The sequence below is a fragment of the Cygnus olor genome, chromosome 14 (genome assembly GCF_009769625.2).
Source record: "Cygnus olor isolate bCygOlo1 chromosome 14, bCygOlo1.pri.v2, whole genome shotgun sequence".
In the NCBI taxonomy this organism is placed as follows: domain Eukaryota; kingdom Metazoa; phylum Chordata; class Aves; order Anseriformes; family Anatidae; genus Cygnus; species Cygnus olor.
The window spans coordinates 18,563,178-18,584,690 of NC_049182.1; the positions used below are offsets into that span (position 1 = coordinate 18,563,178).

General features: G+C 37.9%; 1 protein-coding gene across 4 annotated transcripts in view; it reads right to left on the bottom strand.

Annotated features, from left to right (window-relative positions):
• Positions 1-21,172, bottom strand: part of GABRA1 (gamma-aminobutyric acid type A receptor subunit alpha1) — a 43,995-nt gene extending 22,823 nt beyond the window's left edge. The window contains exons 1-4 of one of the 4 annotated variants that reach the window (XM_040573582.1): positions 20,992-21,172; positions 17,464-17,551; positions 13,559-13,671; positions 3,545-3,612 (exon numbers count right to left, since the gene is read on the bottom strand). In XM_040573582.1, coding sequence (XP_040429516.1) covers positions 3,545-3,612; positions 13,559-13,671; positions 17,464-17,537 — 255 coding nt within the window. In that variant the 5' untranslated portion in view covers positions 17,538-17,551; positions 20,992-21,172. Of the gene's footprint in view, positions 1-3,544; positions 3,613-13,558; positions 13,672-17,463; positions 17,552-19,556; positions 19,665-19,729; positions 19,880-20,991 lie in introns of those variants that run through there. The other 3 variants (XM_040573581.1, XM_040573583.1, XM_040573584.1) reach the window with 3 other exon arrangements.
• Positions 21,173-21,513: the final 341 nt, after the last annotated feature.

A 21,513-nucleotide genomic window follows, 5' to 3' on the forward strand; every position in this document is an offset into this window, starting at 1 on the left:
AGAGGAGGCTCAGGGGTGACCTTATCACACTCTACAGGTACCTTAAAGGAGGCTGTAGCGAGGTGGGGGTTGGTCTATTCTCCCACATGCCTGGTGACAGGACAAGAGGGAATGGGCTAAAGTTGCACCAGGGGAGGTTTAGGTTGGATATTAGGAAGAACTTCTTTACTGAAAGGGTTGTTAAGCATTGGAATAGGCTGCCCAGGGAAGGAAGGGGTTGAGTCACCATCCCTGGAGGTCTTTAAGAGACATTTAGATGTTGAGCTTAGTGATATGGTTTAGTGGAAGACTTGTTAGTGTTAGGTCAGAGGTTGGACTGGGTGATCTTGGAGGTCTCTTCCAAACTAGATGATTCTGTGATTCTGAGTATCTACAACCAACCTGTAGTATGTATGGAAGACTTTGCACTAAATGTACACAGATAATAATCTAAATTTCTATTCTGATAAGGACTACATTTGATCTTTGTCTCTCTGTTTTTCTTGTATTTCACACATTTCCTTAAGCAGAAGAGTTAGCATGAGTAGGCTGTACACACATTACTTTTTCTGGGAGGTGAGTAGGAGTATTACACGAAATACTTTTCTGTAATCTCTTACTTTTCAAAATGTATGAACACCTGCCTATGTGTTTTTTGGTCACACTTTATTAAGAGGTAGATAAATTCTTTCTCCTGTATTAACTAAATGAAAATTGGGAGCCAATGTGTTATGTGTTTTTAAGTATTTTTGAGAGCCTTTTTTCATGGGTCATTAATGCTTATGCTATATTAATGCAGCTAAACTGAGGTCTTTTTTTTTTTTTAAACATACCTATTCCTAATTTTGAAAGTAGATGATTTTGAGCCTCAATATTTTATCCCTAAAAACCAAATCCTATGCACATATCAGTTTTTCCCAGGAACATCAAATTATGTTTACCTTCTACTTCATAATTAAATCATCTGAAAGTATCAGGGATAAGTATACACTGAAGCCTATATGTGAGATAATACCAAGTAATTCAGCAGGCCTATTGGATGCTCTCAATTTATGTCTGTATGTAGGAAAGCATATGTGCCTGTTTATTTAGCCTGCTGTTCTGTACTGGAATTTCCTAGTAAATCTGACTCAACCAATCAAACAACAGTTTAGCCAGGCAACTCAGAAGACAACTCTAACAAGTATTACTTTGTATTTTCACCAGCATATATGTATTACTTTTTATTTTTTTTCAACTCTCACAAACATGTGTCCTGCCCTATACTTTAAAGGAGTTTAATTTTCAGGAACTTTTCAGTGTTTACTTCCCCAAAAGACAGATCTCTAAGAAAACGGAGAAATCTCAGATCACTCACAAACTGTAGCTGCTACCGTTTTAATTCAACGCTTATTAACTAAATATATATATATGTGTGTGTGTGTGTGTGTGTGTACTAGTTGCATGACTGTGTATGAAGTTTTCATTCAGTCTAATGGTGGTCAGTTACTGTCCTGGTTTCAGTTAGGACAGAGTTAATTTTCCTCCTAGTAGCTGGCAGGGTGCTATGTTTTGGATTAGAATGAGAAGAGCGCTGATAACATGCTGATGTTTTAATTGTTGTAGAGCAGTGCTTACACCAAGCCAAGGACTTTTCAGCCTCTCTCTGTCCTGCTAGCGAGCAGGCTAGGGATGCAGCAGGAGCTGGGAGGGGACAGACCCAGGACAGCTGACCCAAACTGGCCAAAGGGGTATTCCATACCATCTGACGTCATGCTGAACAATATATAGGGGTGGCTAGCCGGGGTGGAGGGGGGGCCGGCTGCTCGGGGATAGGCTGGGCATCGGTCAACGGGTGGTGAGCAATTGCATTGTGCATCACTTATTTCGTACACATTATTACTATTAATACTATTATTATTATTATTGTTGTTGTTGTTATTCTTTTCCCTGTCTTAATAAACTGTCTTTATCTCAACTCACAGACTTCACTTTCCCGTTTCTCTCCCCCATCCCGGAGAGGGAGCGGGGAGGGTGAGCGAACGGCTGTGTGGTGTTTGACTGCCAGCCGGGCTAAACCACAACAGTTACCTATTTCCAGACAGAACTGGGAAAGCAAGACGAGATGTTTTGCTCAGCTAATCACCAGAACACAAACGGGGGATGTCAGTGGCAATCTTTAATCCAAGAAATTTCCCATCTTTTAATGTATAATTTAGAGTAATAAGTAGGCATTTTAATTTCAGAGGATTATCCCATAATAAAAAAAAAAGCAGAAGTTATTGAATGATTGTGGTTTTTTTGGAATTACTCTTCTTAAGAGTATAGTGGTATAGTATCTAGACATAGCATTCTGTGTATGAGCTGAGGAGATGTCTTCAATGTGGCTGTTTCCCTGGGTTGCCTTTCAATTGTAAGACTTCTCAGCAGAATACTAGTCAAAAAGTCTGTGCTGGCCAAGCTATTCTCTCTCAACTAAATATGATGCCATTGGTTGGAAATATAAATTTGACTGCAGTTTTATAACTGTTGTTATCCATGCAGTCAGGAAAATGGTAGCTTTGTGTAAAGTTCATTCAGGAAAATAAACTATCTTGTAAAAGTTACTTTAATAAAAGTGTTTAAGACCTGTCTACATTTTTAGTTTCAATTAAATAACTGATAATTTTGTAGTGGTAAATGGAACTTGCTTTCTTTCTTGTGACAATTTTTCCTCTTATTTTTCTTTCTTCTTTCTTTTGTGAACATCTTTAGTTTAATGTGGTCAGTTAAAACACTGAAGTGTTTTCTTTTTTAAGTTAATGAGGATGTTTTCAGCATTCATCCTAACACAGGATCCAGTAGATACTAGTAATCAAACCAGGCGTTCCCTGTCAGTAGCAACCTACTTGTGAAGGCCTCATTTATATGCAAAATTTAAAGTACTTTATCCATATTTTTACACATTTTTTATCTCTTAAGACCAGAGATCACAACATCTTCACTCAGTCTTCTGAACCTCTGAATCCCCTGCAGTTATCTAGCAATTTGATTTTCAAATTCATGCCATAAATAAGTGACACTAATTCACTCATTAATCTTCTCTTCTCATTCAGCAGCCAAGTTCTAGGAAACTCACTTCCCATTGATCAGTAGCTTTTAATATAAAAATACAGGTTGGACTGTATGGATGTCACACTGTAAGCGTAAGTGTTAATTGCATTTTAAGATGATGATCTTTCTCAGCAAATTGGATCAGTGAGGTGCCAGCAAAGACCTGAGCAATCATTCTCAGAAGAGTACTGATCCAAACCCTAATGCATTTCATAATATGTTACGTAGTAAATATAAGGTCTGTTAAAACACATCATTAAAGTCACTGAAGATGGTAATTTCAGGGCACTTAGACGCAGTCACAGTTAACAGGAATCATTGCACATAAAAGTTGACAACATTTTGGAATCAAGAGGTTTTTTTAAAAAACAACAACAACAACAACAACAAAAACAGTTTTAAAAGGAGTAAATAAGTTATTGCATAGATCTTCCATCCTTCAAATTGAAAAGACAAGAGAAAATAAATGCCATAGAAATAGGCCATCACTTACCATATCATGGTCTGAAACAGGCCCAAAACTGGTGACGAAGATGTCAGTCTTCACTTCAGTTACACGCTCTGATGAAGCAGGAAATTAGGACAGTGAGTGTCTATCAACCGTCTTCATTAGGTCTAACCACTACCAATTCTCACAATAAATAGAAAAATTATTGGCCTTGATTAGCCATTCTAAAATTGGTCTACAATACAGTCCTGATAATTTATTGCTTTGAGATGTAATTTCACAGTCAATATTGTCAGCAACACTTTTTTATTACAGCGTTTCCACAGAACTTTTTGAGACATGACTTATGATGCTGAAGTACAGCAGCCATAGTTCTGCTGTTGTATAAATCCTGTCACTCTGACTAATAAAGCTTCTTGTCTGACATTATAAACAGTGCTGAATATTTTACACAGTACTCAAAAAGTCTCATTGGGTACTCAGTGTTTCTGGGCAAGCTGATTGCAGGTCTGTAGTAATTAACCCTAGGCTTATGAATTATGTATATAGTATTGAGACACAGGAACGTAGAGGAAAGAGAGAGAGATAATACATCATGATGTATACAAACATAAAAAATATTTTATTGGCATGAAAAGCTGCATTATTCTTAACTACAATAAAGAAAAAACAAGTTAAAACTTTACCAGATAAATATAATTTAAACCTCTCTACATCTTTTGACATTTGTATAAACATTCTATTTTGTAAGTTTTAGGTGGGTTTTTTTAGGTGTAAGTTTAAATATTTTAAATTATATTGGAACTAATGTTAGATTTCCCTTAAACTACCAAATTTGTTTTATAGGCCTCAGTGACAGATTAGCATGAATAATAATTCAGTAATCTATAATGTGTACATAACATAGATCATTTGTATATGTTATTTCACAAAGCTAGGCTTCTCTGTGATTTCTAGGATGTAAATTTGCTCAGTGGCACAATGACCTTGGCCACTTCAGAAGAACCTAACAATTTCAGGTGTCACAAATGTTGAACACGAGACACCTAAAAACAGCACCATAGGTGCTGAAGGATAAATAAAACCAAAGGATGAAATTTTTAATGTATTATTTGTAACCATAGAAAGTAAGATACTACAGTGTGGTTGAGTTGACTAATTGTATTCTTTTGGTTCTTTGAATCCATGACTAAGAAGTGTTAAAATTACAGTGAATATTGACAAAAATGTCTCATAGGTGCTGTTTTTTCTCCAGAAAGAGCCAAACAACTGGCCTCTGCAGATCTACTGTTAAAAGTTCCTTTGAGAAACTCACAAGCTTAACATCCCTCCTTCCTCTACTCACAGCCTGCCAGTCACTTTTGGACGTATTGGTATTTTCTAGGCCACACATCAGAAAATATTCACCCAAGGTGGCATCTATAAAAATAACTCTGTCGATTTTAATATAGCTACGGGGAGTAACAGCACCTGGAGGAATAAATGCAAACAGTGTTGAGTGGAGCTAACCCCATCAGCTCTCAGAACTTAAAGTGATGTAAGTCTGAATATTTACTGTAGTACCATACAAGCCAGTGTGTTTTTTGTTGTTATTGGTTTGATTTTGGTAGAAATATCAGATGTGGAAAGAGTTACGCAGTTCTCAAAGAACTTTCAAATAAAAATAAATAATTTGAGAAATGTGTGATAATAAAGTAATCTTAAAGAAAAGAGGCTAACAGAAAAGGACATGTATGGAAAACAAGTCATGCAGCAGGCAAAAACACTCATAAGACTAAGAAACATGTGGCTATAACATCTATATAATACTATTTAAATATAGTAAAATAAATTTAAAAAATTAATACAACCCTCTGATTTGAAAATACTTTGGTCTGCTGATTTCTTTTTTTTGCATCAGTCAATACAGAAGATTAATAGAGTTCTGACACAAGAAAAGTGAAATAAAGAATCACGTTTAAGAAGCTAGTGACAATATACATTTTTCTATATGACCCAAAAGTTCTAATCAGAATCAATGCTCTACAATGTACATAGGTTTTTCAATTACATTCAAAAAAAGTCTGCAACTTCAATGTTTAATCAGTTTTATATAAATGATTAATATGTATGCAATAAAATATGTCCTTTCGTAAGACTGTACGAAAGACGAGTCTTTCTTTCCTTCCTTCCTTCCTTCCTTCCTTCTTTCTTTCTTTCTTTCTCACTCTCCTCCTTCCTTCCTTCCTTCCTTCCTTCCTTCCTTCCTTCCTTCTTCCTTCCTTCCTTCCTTCCTCCTCCCCCTTTCTTCCCTCCTCTCTTTCTCTCTTTCTCTCTTTCTCTCTTTCTTTCTTTACGTAATCCAGATGTAAAATTAGTTCTGATTCTACCTTCATTCTTGTAATAAACTGAATGACACTTGTTTTGTTTTAGCAAGTTGGCTCAAAAAATAGGTAGTAGCAAAAGAAATCTGTAGCACTCATTAGGAAATCTGAAGGATGAAATTTTAAATGTATTATTTGTAACCATAGAAAGTAAGATACTACAGTATGGTTGAGTTGACTAATTGTATTCTTTTGGTTCTTTGAATCTATGACTAAGAAGTGTTAAAATTACAGTGAATATTGACAAAAATGTCTCATAGGTGAAATTTCCTCCTCTGCTGTCCAGTGAAATGAAGCTATGACCCTATCATTGCTTACAACCTTTTCAACTGACTAAGAGAAATTTAAGTATTTTCCTGACAGCTGACTCTGGACTTAAGGAAGTTCACAGTGAGAATTTAATTTTCTATTACAGGAAGAAGCATGTGGTTGTCCAGAAGCTACTTGGCTTGGAAGAGTGTTCTCTCCTTCAGACCATCACTTTTACAAAGTTCAAGAGTTGAAGACTGTGCTCTTGTATGAAACAGCTAGCTAGCAGAAAGAAGATGGAGATTTCATGACGTCCGGTAAGACATTGCTGAATAGATTTTTTAAGTTCCAGGTACTCTATCACCTCTTAAGACCGAGAAACTAACATTATCATGAAATCTATTAGCCTTCTGGATATTGAAAAATGAAACAAATGACTCTTTAAAAGATCCTTTATTCCAACTTCCAGTCTCTCTATCTCCTTTCCACTGAGGCACTCCTGTGTCATTAGGATATAACAGACGGTGAAAGATCTTCAGTCCCATTGCATTCATTCTTAATGGTACAACCTCAGAGTCACAGCTGAAGCAAAATGGTGACCCTCTGTTTAATGTAATGTGACTATCTTATTTACCTCACCCAAACACAGAATACACTGAATCAGCAGCGAATCATGTAGTGATTAAGCTGAATCTTAGTTTTAAGAGAGATGGTCATAGTGTAGAAGTTAAAGCTTAAGGAAATCATTTGTTAAGGAAATGTTAATTATTCGTTAAGGAAACAAAATGGAAACTATAGAATTCCACAGTAAGATGGAAAATGTCTGAGGAAATTGAAAAATTAGTGGTGCCTTTCATTTCTATATAACATTAAAGATAATTAAGTGACATATAAGTCATAAATAATGACAATAGAAAATGTAGACTCTGAAATCACAATAGACTGTTATTTTCATATCAGTTAGACTTTTGCAGACTATCTAATACCAGTCCTCGTCAAGTCCAAATAAAACCACTGTGAAGATGACCAGATGATTTACTTTTTCTTTGGTATGTACCTCATTTTCAAAAGCTGTGAAAAAACGTGTATGAGCACACAGAAAAGCATTAGCCCTTCCAAATATGTGTAGAAGTTTTGAAATTTATTTACTGTTTTACTAATTAGATGATTCAACTGTGCTTTGTTAAAAGCTACAAAAGTTGAGTCACTCCTGCACAGAACATACGTTTACTCATACAGTAGGGATATATTTAGAATCAAGGTTAACCATGTTCAGTTTGCAGCTTGATTACCATGGCAAAGCTGAAACTCTGCTTCAAATGCTCAGAATGCATTGAGATTTTTTTCAGGAACTTCAAATCCTGAGCTACATTCAATACCATCACAATGTCCCTGAGAACTGGGGAAAATTCTAAGCCATTGAACAAAACAAGCTCAGGCCAGGAGCAGATCTTACTGCCGAGGATAAATCCATCGGTTGTGAAGACACGTTAACCATGTCTCCTGACTGTACCATCTATCTCATGAACCAGAAATAGAATATAGGGATAGAACGTGTAAGGATTTCAGTTTAAAAAAAAATAAAAAACAGAAAAGTAAATTAATGACTTACTATCTTTACATTATGTTTAATGATGTACACTATAAGGCAACCATAGGGTCCAAGTGGTTACTAATCAGCATAATAACAATTGAGTTCAACACCTAGACACTGGAACACAACCTCAGGCAATAAACTAGTTTATACCAGTGGAAAATGATTTTGATCCACGTATGGCTATGAAAGCATGTCAGAGTGAACTGTTGAAGTGTCACTGTTTGCAAGTACTGTGTTTTTCTAATGATGCTAGACTAACGTAAACTCTCAAAATTAATAAGCAAAAACAATAAGTGTTTTGATTTAAACTCCCAGGGAGCTTATTATTTCTAGAATTGTGATTGGATTACAAATTGAGAACAAAATGAGAAGACTTATTTTAACAGCATGAAATAAGCCCATTAATCATAGAAAACTATACATTAACTATTTCCCTTTCTCACCTGCTGGAATTTGAGCACAACATTTATTAGAATTACTCATGTTGATAGTTTAAATTAATTCCCTTTTTTCTAATAATGCACCTGCTCCCCCTGCACATCTTGTTTAAGCATGTGCTGTAATTGTTAAAATGGTGAAGAGTCTTCCTGTTGTTTTGAATGAAAGAGATTTAGATGCCTGTTTAGCAGACGCCATTCCTACTAAGAAAACAATACACACACTAGTTGTGCTGGCTGTGTCCTACGAAGAGTTTTGGTTGAAGAACCACAGGAAAAACACTAAGAAGAATTTTATGCTGCTGCTTTTGCAGAAGCAGAGACCAAAAAGGGAGAATGGTGAGCTGTCCTGTGATTACTCAGCCACAGTCCATGCCACTATGAAGGGATGACTGAGACCTGTGCAGTGTCATGCTAGCTATCCCCACAGCAATTAACAGCTCAAAGCTGCTCATATGCTCCCCACCTCCTTACTGTTGTATCAAAGCAATTTTCCTAGGGTCTTCTCATGAATTTTTACTGTTCTCTTTACATCAATGTGGTGCCTATGGTGTGGAAAAAAAGACCAAAATAAGCCCCTTAAACTTTTACAGAATTAAGTGTAGTATCTAGTGCTTCTTCACCAGATTATGAGTAAGGGCCCAGTAAAGGCCTCTCTTTTTATTTAGAGTAGAAACATTTGGGTATAACTAAATTTTTATTGCACATGAAGACCAACACTGTATTTTCACTAAACTTTAAGTTAGTTCAGATGTGAGTTCAAATTCAACAATTTCTGTTGAGACCGCAATCATCAAAAGGTAAGTTTATTATGCATTAATATATAATGTTCTCATAAAACTGAATTTTAAAACCTAATTAACATAATACTGTCAGGTTTATTCCCCATCATTTTAAATATGAGCACTCTATGGAAGTAATGAATTGCCTAAGATGGACCAACATTCCACTTAGGGACAGTCACACCCAGTTTTGATATACATTACAGTGGAATTGCTCTTACTGATAGCATGAAAAAATATAATTCCATTCAATACTAAAGTAATATTTATAATCTATTTGGTGTGACCTAATAGCAATTCAACCGAACTATAAAAGCAAATTTCAGTTAGAAAGATTTACTCTGATCTGCCTAATCAAGCCCACTCTAGTTCTTCTTAGTTATGTATTAAACAATTTTTCCACTACAAAATTGTTCTCAAAGGGATAGACTGCATATATAGTTATTCTAAGAGGTCACAGAGCACCTGATATCCTTTAATTTTATAGATGGGATGTGTACACTACAAAGGGGATAGTATTAAAAAAAACTGTAGCTAAACTTGATTTCATGTTACTGAATCTCAAACACCAGGTGCAAAGAATCTCCTTTGTTGAAGCCCTCTCTGCCTTGTGGCATTCCAAACCTGTCTCACTGGCAACCCAGGGCTCATATCTATTCCCCACATGCAGACAATCCAGAACAAAAGTCAATGGAATATTCATTTATCCACAAAACTTATTTTTTCCATCATTTCTTGTTGCTTTCTATTTCTTTTAAACTCCCACTGTAGATATAGCGGTTTACTATGAGAGGTCACCAAACATCAACTTCACATTTCCTCTTTATTTGACCCCTTTCCACTACTATCTGATCCTTTATTTTCTTCAGGACTGTGTGTTTGAAAAGGGGACAGCATCTTTTCACTCCTAGTTCTACAACCTAAATAGTGCACTGAAAATTATATTACCCAAGTGACCTCACTGTTTGTTTATACTTTGTCTAACATGATTTCTTCTTTTTCATTTTCAATATGTTACTCTATAAAATTCATCCTCCTTGCTTTTTGTAAATGATTATCCTCTCGTAGAGTTAATAGGTGTCCTCTAATGTGATTCAGAATGTTTTTAGATTAATTTTAAAAGTTCTATTTTCCAAGCACAAATAACTGTAAATGTAGTTATTTGTCCATGTTTATGGATGGATGCAACAGATGCTATTTCCTAGCGATGCCTGACTAAGTGACTGTGCCCACGTACGGAGGTGGTGAGCATCTAAATAACATAATTTATATCAATAATTATTGATAACAGGTGTAAATCTGTCAATGCATAACAAAGTACTATGTGTGTTTCCTTTAAAGTAAAATCAGATTAAATTTAGCCACAATGTCATTTTTTAAATGAGCATATTCAGTTATATTCAATATTTTTTCCCCATGGGTAACATACTTCATTTTTTTTTAATATTCTTTCTAATGAGAAGTAATTCTTTCTTTGTTTAATGGCAAAATGCTCAGACCTGTTCACTTTATTTCAGGTATTGACTTAGTAGGTAATCTGGCAAATACCAATATTCATTACCTTACTGTTTATGGACCATATGTGTTTTTTCATTTTCCTTTTGAAGTGATACCTCAAAAGATGTTAAAAAAGAAAAAGAATGATTTAAAATTAATACAGCACTGACTCCACGCTTGGTGAAAGAGTGGTTCAAAATTCAACTCTTCTAGATTTTTCGTTATCTTAACACCTCGCCTTTTAACCTGTCTTTCCAATGAATATACAGTATAGCTCCGATAACGTATCTTTATAATGAGATCTCACCATGAGCTTGTTACAGATTTCATGCTGCCACTACGATCTGCTCCACCATGGTATTTCCACATAACAACGAAACTATTCACCCCACTCAGTAACAGGAAGTTTGTGAACTTGGGACAGAGAAATATCATGGGGTTTTATTTCAAAAAGGAGGAAATTACTCTTGCAAGCAAGTAGAGCAAAATCAAGATCAAAGCCCTTTCACAATTCATTACAATTTTTTTGGTAAACAAACCTTTTTTTGTCACTGAATTCTTCATGTATACAAATAAGAAAGGGGAAACAGACTGAAGAAACTCTATCATATACCTTTTCTGCTGTAGATGAAAAAGAGAGAAATTGGTTCTCTTTTCTGTTTCTGTTCAAGCACATAATTCGGTTTTCTGTGGGTGTATATATTTGGAGTATTGTAGTACATAAGGAGAGGTCTTACAGGGATAAGCACAGAGCTTATTGCAATCTGGCCCTTTCTGTAGGAGAAAGTAGCTACACCATGCATTGTTTTGTTTCATCTACTTATTCTCAGAATGCACAGGGAATAGAGAGTAGATAATTTTGGATAATTAGAAGACTGCTACAGTGTAATCAAGAGTAAAAAGATTTACACTGTGCCTAACAGTGTAAAATTCATCAACATAATATGTATATATGAGGGTCTCTGGCTTCTTAATTTTTCTCAGAGCTGCATCATAGCTAATATGGAATGAATGAGTTTTAGGCCTAATTCTGTAAATCTAAAAATGTTCTTGTATTAGTAAATAATAAAAATCCTGGTCTGGATTAAATATTTGATAAGAAGCCATCGGTGACACTGCTGAGAGCAAAAAGGAAACCACTATTCTTCCACGTATATTTAAAACTTGCAGCAACAGATCAAGCTATAACGGAAGGTTGTTGAACTTCCACCTCCAAAAAACATGCCATACTGATACACTGATTTAGACTTCTTGCTGGATATTTCTATGTATTGAACGTTTCAGCATATATTCCCCCATCATATAAAGTGTCTAAATCAAATATATTAAAATTGCATCATCTTGAGGTTCTTAGCTCATAGAAACCATTCAAATTATGCCTTTCCTCCACTCTGTATCCCCCGTGCTCTGCTCATTTTTGCTTTTAACTTCTAATGATGCAAAAGGCTATTAAAGTTTGTGAAGAAAGTCATTTCCTCCTATAGAAGCAGTTACATTATATGGTCTCTAAGTAAGGAGTGAATTTTAACTGGACTGAGTGATCCTTTCATGAGGTATGCAGACCTATTCTTCCAATACACCCTTGAAGTTCGACTTCATAAAACATATTCGTACACACCCATATCTAAGGGTCTACACTAAAGTGCTGAATTCTCTAAATTGCAATCCAGAGAATGAGAGAAGAATGAGAGAAATTCCTTTCCCTGCATCTCCTTCTGTTTGCTTTTCTAGTAGCTATAACACAAATCATAACAGCTACAAAACTCATAGAAGAAATCATTGTGTTCTCAGATTTTTCTTGTAGACATGTACCAGACTTTACACAGTTTACAGAGTTTCATTTATTTATTGCCTTCTGTGCTATGTTTATTTACTGTGATATAGTAGCTTACTGAATTATACCGTTGCATTAATCACAGATTAAGGAGCATTTATTTTTACACTAATCCAAAGGTTTACAAGCAAACAGGCAAAAGTACTGGTAGATAAAAAGTGATAGTTATTTTATGTATTATCTGAAATTGCACACAAAAAAAATACAGACCAACCCATTTTTAAGTGTGTTTCTTACTGGACACTTTATAAATAGATTTTTGTCTCTAGCCATTCCTTGAAGTCAATGAAATCAAACTATGGAAGAAGTTGGCTCACAGTTCAAGAAATATTGCATGATGGTAGCCTTGAGTCACAGAATAAGCTTACTTGTAATTATCTTTCTTTTCATCTGCAGGAGATGATATCAAAATTCTTAATGCAATGTCCTGTTGTTCTTATAACGCAGTTCTCCTGAGAACTAGTATATGAAATCAGTTGAACTATACTTTGTGGATTGGGTGGGTTGCTTTGTTTCGTTTTACTTGGACAATCCAAAAGAAAAAAAAAAGTGATGTGTGAAAAAAGAAATAAAGCTGTCCTTTCCATGCACTGGAAAGAACAGATTTTTAAAAGAACAGACATTCAAAACATCCAACTTTATGAATAACGTCTTTTTAAGACCCGGTTTTGGGCTGATATCACTGAAGAACATATCAGAGTCAATTGGAATGCAGAGATGCTGATAAAGAGTAGGCTTTGTAACAACATTTTTATAAAGATGTAATTGCTATGTGGTTTTATACCTTTTTATGGATTCAGCTCCAAGAGCAGAAGAAAGACATTTTACCAACCTGTGAAGACAAAATGTTAAAGAAACAAATTCTGACATACCCCCAAAAAACTTACAAACTTCTCTGAGACATTTATGTGACTAAGGTTGATTGATGTTTTCTCTTTGAAAACCAAATCCTCTTATGAAGACACTCAATAGGATTTTTGCATACTTAGATATGCTGTTTAGGCCTAATTCATAAACTTTTGTCATTTGTCAGATCACATCTTTTATTCTTTGTACATTTGAAAGTTTAGTAAGTATTCAGAGGTCTTCTTGAATTGTGAACCATTTTCTTCTTTTTGGGTGCATAAATGGGTGAAAACAGTATGTAGAAGACAGCATGGCACTTGTGAAAAAAATGGATATTACATATCAGCATTATTTTATGTATATATAAGTTGAATGAAAGTAAGTATATCTTAGAAAAATAACATTGTTTTAACTGATTTTTCTCAAGCATGTAACCTTGAAAATTTTAACACACCTCCCAGTCCTGGTCTCAGGCGGTTATCATAACCATCCAGCAGACGGTCCAATATTCTGGTAAACACTGTGGTGTTGTCTTTAAGTTCATCTTGTGATGAGGTTTGCCCATAGCTGAAATACAGAACAGTTAAAATTGAAAAACAGCAATCAACTAATAACCTTACAAAACAGTAATTCCAAAATGTATTTAATCTTACTGATTTATGGTCACAAAATCTCCTCCGTGAAACTACAATATAGAGCTTTATAGGGTCTTTTCATTTAATCATTTTCTTTTTAATTGTATATTTTTAGTAAAATCTTACAAAACTAATGCCTTTCCATAAATGGTGAGCAAATATAACTTAAATTGCTTAATTTTTCATTAATGTTTACAATATTCCAATGTGTTCTTCAGTAAAAGGCTCATTTACCAGCAAAAGTCAATGTGTTTAATTCATTATAGTCATAAAGGGTTTGCATAAGAAAGATAAAGTAATTTAGAACACTGATATTTAAGTACTGAAAATAAATGCTAAAACAAAAATAAAACCCCACAAAGATATCCTTACAAGTACATAAGTAAATCATTTGAGTGTATACTTTCATAGAACAATACGTAATTTTGCTTTATTTCCCATTTTTCTGTAGTGATTTCATTCGGAAGAATACCTCCAATTTTTCCTTACAAATGTGTAATGGAATCATCTGTTGATATGGAAATCTGTCATGTCTATAAAGCTTCACTTACAAATCCCTAATGCACATCTCTAAGTCAGATAAAGGTACTGAAATTTTCCTTGAATGAGGATAGAATTAAGCTCTTTGAACTCAGCTACCAAAATCTTACTTCCATCAGTAGAAATCAGAATGAAGTCCTTGGGCTTGCTGGTTTCTGTCTGCTGTAAATGGCATAAGAATCAACCTTTTTTTGTAAATCTGAAACCTTTACCAAACACCCTGTCATGGATAATTCCCTTAATCATAGATTACAGTTGTCTTAAAGCCAAACCCGGTACTATTTTTTCCATTAATTGCTGGGAAGACTTCCATTATCAACACGTGTAGTCATCACGACTGAAATACAAAATGCTGCCTTCCAAAACAGTGCTTTCTCAGACTTGCTGCTGAACTGGATGAACAGGTCAATACCAAAAGCTTCTGTTAGAATCAGGTCTAGCCACACAAGTGATTCTTTAGACAGCCTGTTATCCATATGGCTCTGGTGCTACATGGGTCTCAGTGCTCTGCCAGTCCCTCCTGCTCTAATCAGCGAAGACCATATTGCAAGGGATATTACTGATATGCGAAACAATATGTTTCTGTTAAAATACCTGCAAAATTATTTTATGTAAACCACATCAGTCAGGTATCCTTGTGTATCTCGTGTGTATCAAACCATCTCACTTGTATCAAATCCAGGAAGAAGGAGGAAAGGTACTCTGATACTCTGAATGTAGGTATTCTGGCAATGCCTCCAAGCTGTTTTGCAGTTCAGATTTGAATAAGTAACGCTACAGATTTAGACAAATTTTAAAACTGACACTCAGAGTATGTGACTTTGCTGAGAACAGTTTTCAGGGTATTTTAATGCATATACATCACTGTTCCTAATGAAGAAGACAAAATCTCTAACAGTTTAAAAAAAATAAAAATACTATGAATTCCTTCTAGCCATATTATATAATTTCACTTAATAAAAATTAGGTTGGTCTATACTTATTTTTTATACCCACAGTTGCATTTTAAGTCACAGATGTTATTTTTTTATTTTTCCTATATGTTACCAAATAACAAGTTCTCCTGCTGTCTCCATTGAGCAGTATCTCTCAAAGCATCTTTTCTCACACATCTTACGTAGAATTGCAGTAGAGGACTTTTCACAGGATTAAATTCTATATTACCACTCACCACCAGTAAACAAGCTGCTGCACATACATATCTCAAGGATAGCAGAAGGTCATCAGGATTAAGGTAGCAAAAGGATATAATAACACTTCAGAAATTCTAGGGGTAAATAAATGCATATGTTTGCAGAAGCGGCATCAGAAAGATGGTTTAGTGGCAGTGCAATGTGAAAGGATGCAATACAACACACTGCTTCCATTCTGGCTGACACATTTGTCAGTACCCTTACCTGTTCCTTTCACCATTTTTTCACAGGCAAAAAGCACCGTTAGGGCTGCTTTTAACTGACATATGGTCACAACAGGAAAAATCTTAACATTTGTATACGTATAAAGTATATTGTAAGTCCACAGGGACTGTGATTTTTCAGTCAAAACAGTCGTGTTAAAATATTCCTAATGCCATTTTGGTTTTTTGTGTGCTTGTTTTGTGGTGGTTTTTTTCTTTTTTTTTTTTTTTTCATGAAAAGAAAGAATATGGAAAGACTGTGTTCTCCTGCATCACAGACACTTTATCTAATTTGATGATTTTTTTTCTTAAAGAATTAACAGTGATCCAGAAGAAAAAGCAAGTAATGTTACTATGACAAAATGGCTTTAAAACAGATAAATTTAATGTAAATTGTGTACATTTTGAGGAAAAATTGACTGTATATGATTGTGTTCATATTAAACCATAGTGTAATAAAAACACTGTGCACTAACTCCATCTACAGGTCATTATAATAGTGACACACCATAGAATTTTTAAATACTAGTCAAATGCATTTAAATTCTCATATTAAGAATGGACTTGCATACATTACAGATATAATACATATATAGGTACACATACAGATACAGCTAAACAGTTTCACAAAATTCTCTATGTAGGCCAAATGAAATACTTCGTGAATACTTCAAATCTCACCTTTCTTAACATATTACCAGGATAAATGTATTTCTTATAAAATGTTATGTTTATTCCAGATGACAATTGTTGCATGAATCACCTGCTTTTATTCTTTTTTTTTTTCCTCTCCCCAAGAGAAAACACTTGTGCAGATGAACCTTCGCCCCTTTGCCCACACCACTCTATTTAAATACTTCAGGGTAGCCAGAACATAAGTTTATCTAGAGCCACTAATGTATAAGAAGACACTATGGACATCAAGGCCAAATACATCCTTTAGGTATCACTACTGACAATACAGAACTGATAATGCTTTTTGGTCATTACGTATCTTTATTGGCGGGACATTAATATTTTTAAAATCCAGAAATACATTTGTGAGCCTTCTTGAATCCCTTTACTGAATTTTGAATTGAATAGAGTACTTCAAGTATACTCTGAACTGCTTTGTAGTCTTTAGTTAATCTATTAGTTGCTAGGTAAGTTGTCATACAATTACGAATGATAGTCACTTTTAGATTGTGACTTCAACATATATTTCATAGAGATTCAGTACAGCATTGTCTTTCAAATGCATCAACTGCTTGGTTGTTTGAGCTTTCAAATTGTTCCTTATTCAAGCAGTCCCCCTTCCCCAGGAAGGTCTGCTTTGGCTTTGCAAGAATAGGTACTAAGTCAGGTCACAGTCCTGACCCAATCAAAAAATGAAGTTTTTCCTTTCTTGTAGGGATAATAAAGTTAATAAGTAGCACTTAAATTTAATTTTTAAAAGAAATAAAAAAACAGCTAAATTACATTTTTTTTCCTCTAAAGAAACTTTTACTTCTGAGCAGTCATTCCATAAGAGTATAAAGAATTGCCTAGGTGTTTTAAAGGTAGTTTAATTTGTTTCAGATAGCTTTTGCTTTGTTTCATTCACAATATTGAAAAAAAAAGAAAAGATGTTATGCAAACAAATTGCAGTTTTCTTTCAATCTTCTCTTAGATTTAGCTGGGATTTGAACAGGGATTAACTTTCCCCAATACACTGAGTAGTAGTACAGCCCTTGAAATATTTGCTTTATGCTGTTGTATTAAATGCAAGGTTCCTAAAATATGTAGGTGCATTAAAAAGTATCTCCTCACCTTCTTTCAGTCAGTGCATTCAGGAGGAGGCTCCAGGCCCAGAGGCAGTCACAAAGCACCAGGATTCTCTTCATGGTGGACTCTGAAACTGGAAGGAAAATAATCATCAATGACTCCTGCATTAAAACAGGTACTGTGGAAAAAGAACATCCAATTTATGCAACTTTTACAGAACAATTTGATGTCAGACAATGACCTCACAATACTGTATCTCATTCAGTATAAGGGAGCATGGCCTTGGCTGTTTTGTTTACTTTCTGCTTTTGGACATGGAAGCCTTGGGTGGGACTTATTTTGTGGTAAGGAAGCATTCTTGTCAGCATTATTCTTGAACTTAAATGAAAACAATTACAAGTTAAAGCTGCTGTCCCCAAAGTCTGTGAGAGTTCTTACTCAGTTTCTCCCTGTGTTGCAAAAGCGACAAGGCAGCTCCCTAATGTTTCCAGAGAACAAGTGTAATTGTTTCTTGTTTGACTTGAACCAGCCTGAGTCCTTCCACAGCTCTTGGAAGGTGTCAGCATGTGGCTGTGTGACTGAGGAGAGCGGTGCTTCCCTCTCAGCCACTGCTTCGCTTTGGTATGATGGAAGCAACTTTCTTCTACAGGTAATACTGCTCCCCCTTCCCTGAAATATTTGTGTCAGAGAAGGAGTACAATCACCAGATTCTGACTGTAATCTGCTGCTAGGTATGCACACTAACATTTTTGTCAGGCTAAAGGGCACAGTTCATAAAGAAACCATGTGCTGACAGCCTACACACCATCTCCTAAGTCTCTACCAGTCTCTGATGGCTGCAAGGAAGTGTTTTTGCATTAGCAACCTTTTCCTCCTCTCCAAACATTTCCTGTCCTCTCCCCAGAGTGAGTTACTCTCAGCTTACCTTTGAGTAGAAAGTAATAAAACCCAGAACGTTTCTTTTGCTTTCCTACAAATCATAAAATACAAAGTTAGCTGATATTTGTGGGTTTGGCGTTCCAGATTCAACTGATTGCCCAGGAGATGCTGCAGGTCTCTTTACATATCTATACTGTGTGCAGGAATCCAGTCGATTTTTAGCATTCATTACACTAAATAAACAAGATTTGAAGCCTGTATTTTCCCCCCAATAGTGAACTGGAGTTTTCCAAGTGCCTGAGAATATGAAGCACTGTTCATGGAAATGTTTTGTATCTTTAAATAAAGCTACCCCAATTCACTGCACGCTCTCAGGGACAATTTAAATCAATAAAATATCATTACAAAGCTGCATGTAAGCAGTGAGATATAATTAATGCGTTTACAGACAAATGATCGTCAGATAAGCATTGAGTTGGGCTAAGCTAACCTAACTGGGTGGGAAGGAGGTGGATGTGGCAGGAAAGTAGGAATGAAGATTTTCAGGGACGAGACTACATCTCAACTTGCGCTGCGATCAGCCCCTTACAGAGAGAGGCAACATCTGTGGCTTCAAAATTTGCCTTCTCCGAGTCCTGCCAACTTCTGCCTTTGCAAAAGCCTTCTAGGGATAAGGAATGGAAAGTGAATTATTTTGAACTATCTTGATCTGTTGAGCTCCGCGTGCGCTCCCCTCCAAGACCCCCGACACCAGCCCCTGCTTCAATGAACCCATAAAGGCACTGAAAATCCCGGAGAAGGAAAGTTTCTTGCAGCTGGAAAAAACAAACGTTAAAGACTTGCACGGAGCGTTAGACAGCAGCAGCCCCTGCCCCCGGCCTCCCCGAGCCCGCACCGCCTGTGCAACCACCGCTGGTTTTCCCCTTCAAAATGGGAGAAAGCCACGCGTCTGGGAGAATTCCAGCAGCGCCCACTGGAAGGAAGAAAAAAAGAAAAAAAAGAAAAAGGAGGAAAAAAAAAAACAGGAAAAGGAAAAGAAAAAAAAAAGGAAAAAGAAAGAAAGAAAAAAGAATAGGCATTTTGATGCATTGTGACCCCCGGTGAGAGATTTGCACAGTTCTGAGGTGCAAATCGCGACTTGTTTTCCTCCCGGCATTTCAACTTTGTATTTCCCCCTCACCCTGAGCAAGCCACCCCTCCCACCGCCTCCCTCGGAGAGAGAAAAAAAAAAAAAAAAAAGGGTAAAAAAAGCCCCCAACCCCATAAACCTTTTCCAAGGGGAGCGGTGCAAATCCGTCCACGCTCAAAGGTAAAGAGCCCCAAATAAATTTAACCGCCCATCGATCGCTGCGGCTTTTCCAGCCGGAGGGAGGGAGGGAGAGAGGGAGAGGGGGGGAGAGGCAAAAAAGCAAACGCCAGCGGCCGCCGGTACCTGCGGAGAGCGGGCGGAGGAGCCGCGCCTGGCCGCGGAGCCCGCAGCAGCAGCCGGGGGCGCGCTCCGGGGTGCGCGGGGGCGCGCTCGGGGGTGCGCTCGAGTGCAGCCGCCCTTGCCGGGAGCCCCGCGGGTCCGCTGCCCGGCTGTGCCGGGGGTCCCCGCCCGCCCGCCCGCGGAGGATGCGCGGCTCCGGCCCCGCCGCTCACTCCGCCTCGGCCATCGCTGGCGTCGCCGCTGCTCCGCTCCTCCGGGCTTTTAGCAGCCAAATCTCCCTCGCCGATATTCCGGCCGCCGCTCTCTACAACAAAAGCTTTCTCTTTAGCAAGACAGTAGTAATACGTCCCAGGGTAAACCGGATGTGAAATAGGCTGTGACTTCATGCCAGAGAGATTTTATTTTAGAAAGGAAGGTGGTACCAAGCTCTCATCTAGAGACCAATCCGCCCATTTTTTATATGCAGCACAATTTAACTTCCAGTGCTCTCGCCCTAATCCCTTTCTCTCTGGCTGCAGCCTCAAATCCTTCTCCAATCTGCAGCATTATTGTTATTGGGGGGGAAGCCGCACGGCTGCGCGGGGGGGGGGCTGGACTGGGAACATTTTGACACCTGCAGTTTACAAAATACTATTTTAAGGGCCGTGCATTTCAAAAATACAAGCGGCTCGCGTTAGCGTTCAACCTTTGATCAAACATTTAATCGCGGCACAAAGATGAATGAAGGCTAGCTGGAAACGTAGAAGATGCAGCACTACGCGTGTGCGCTTATAGACCGCATATGCCTACCGAGCCGGGCCGGTAGCCTATGCATGTAGCCAGATGGGGCCAGGGATGCTTTGCAATCCTAATTAACCACAGGTAACCTGCGTTTGGGGCCAGACCCCGAGAAAACCGGCTCCGGGACCTGCTGCCCCCCCTCCCCCCCCCCGGCGCTGTCGCGCGCGCTTTGCCGGTGGGTGCCGCGTTTGCAGGGAGCGGCCCCAAGCCTGTGCCCTGCGTGTCCCGCCCCGACCCCCGGTGTCCCCCGGGGACGCCCCCCGCAGCCCCTCGGGGCGCTGCAGCCGGGACAGCTCCCCCCGGCTCCCGCTTCTGCCTGGGCCACGCGTGGGCTCGGAGGAGCAGGGCCGGGCTGGGACCCCCCCGGGACCCTGCCGGCCTCCGGGAGCAAAGCAGGAGCGCTGGGAGGGCGCCGCTACTCGTGCGGAGAAGCGAGGAGAAAGTTAGGTGCAGCCGCCCCGCGAGCGCGCCGCGCAGCCGCTCACCTGCGGGCACCGGGGCTCGGGCTCTAGGCACCTCTCATCGCTCCCAGCCTTCTGCTGAAGTGGCAGGCGCTGCGAAGTGCCGGGAGCGCAGCATGGTCAGCTGCCTCAGCTCCGCTCGGAGTAAAGATAATACCAACTCCTCGCTATCTGTTACTTATAAGGCACCGCCAGCATCCATGGGGGGAGAAAAATCCTCGTATCACATGCGCCTACTGGATCTCAAATACTGCTTACTTTCCCTCTTCCCCTCCTATTGCCATCACCGATAGAGTTTCTGCTCCTTCCTATGATGCTGCTCCAAGGGATGCAAAATCCACATATTTTGCCAGAGATAACTTGAGTTGGTATCCTATGTCACACTTAACCTATCTATTGCAAGCTTTACCCAGGTTTTTAAATCAAATATTGCACAGTCTACACATCCTCACAGAACACATGATTTGTTTGTCTTTGTAACAGCATGAGAAGGATTTGATTTAATCCTACAAACCAATGACATTCATAGCTAAGGCTGGCAATAAC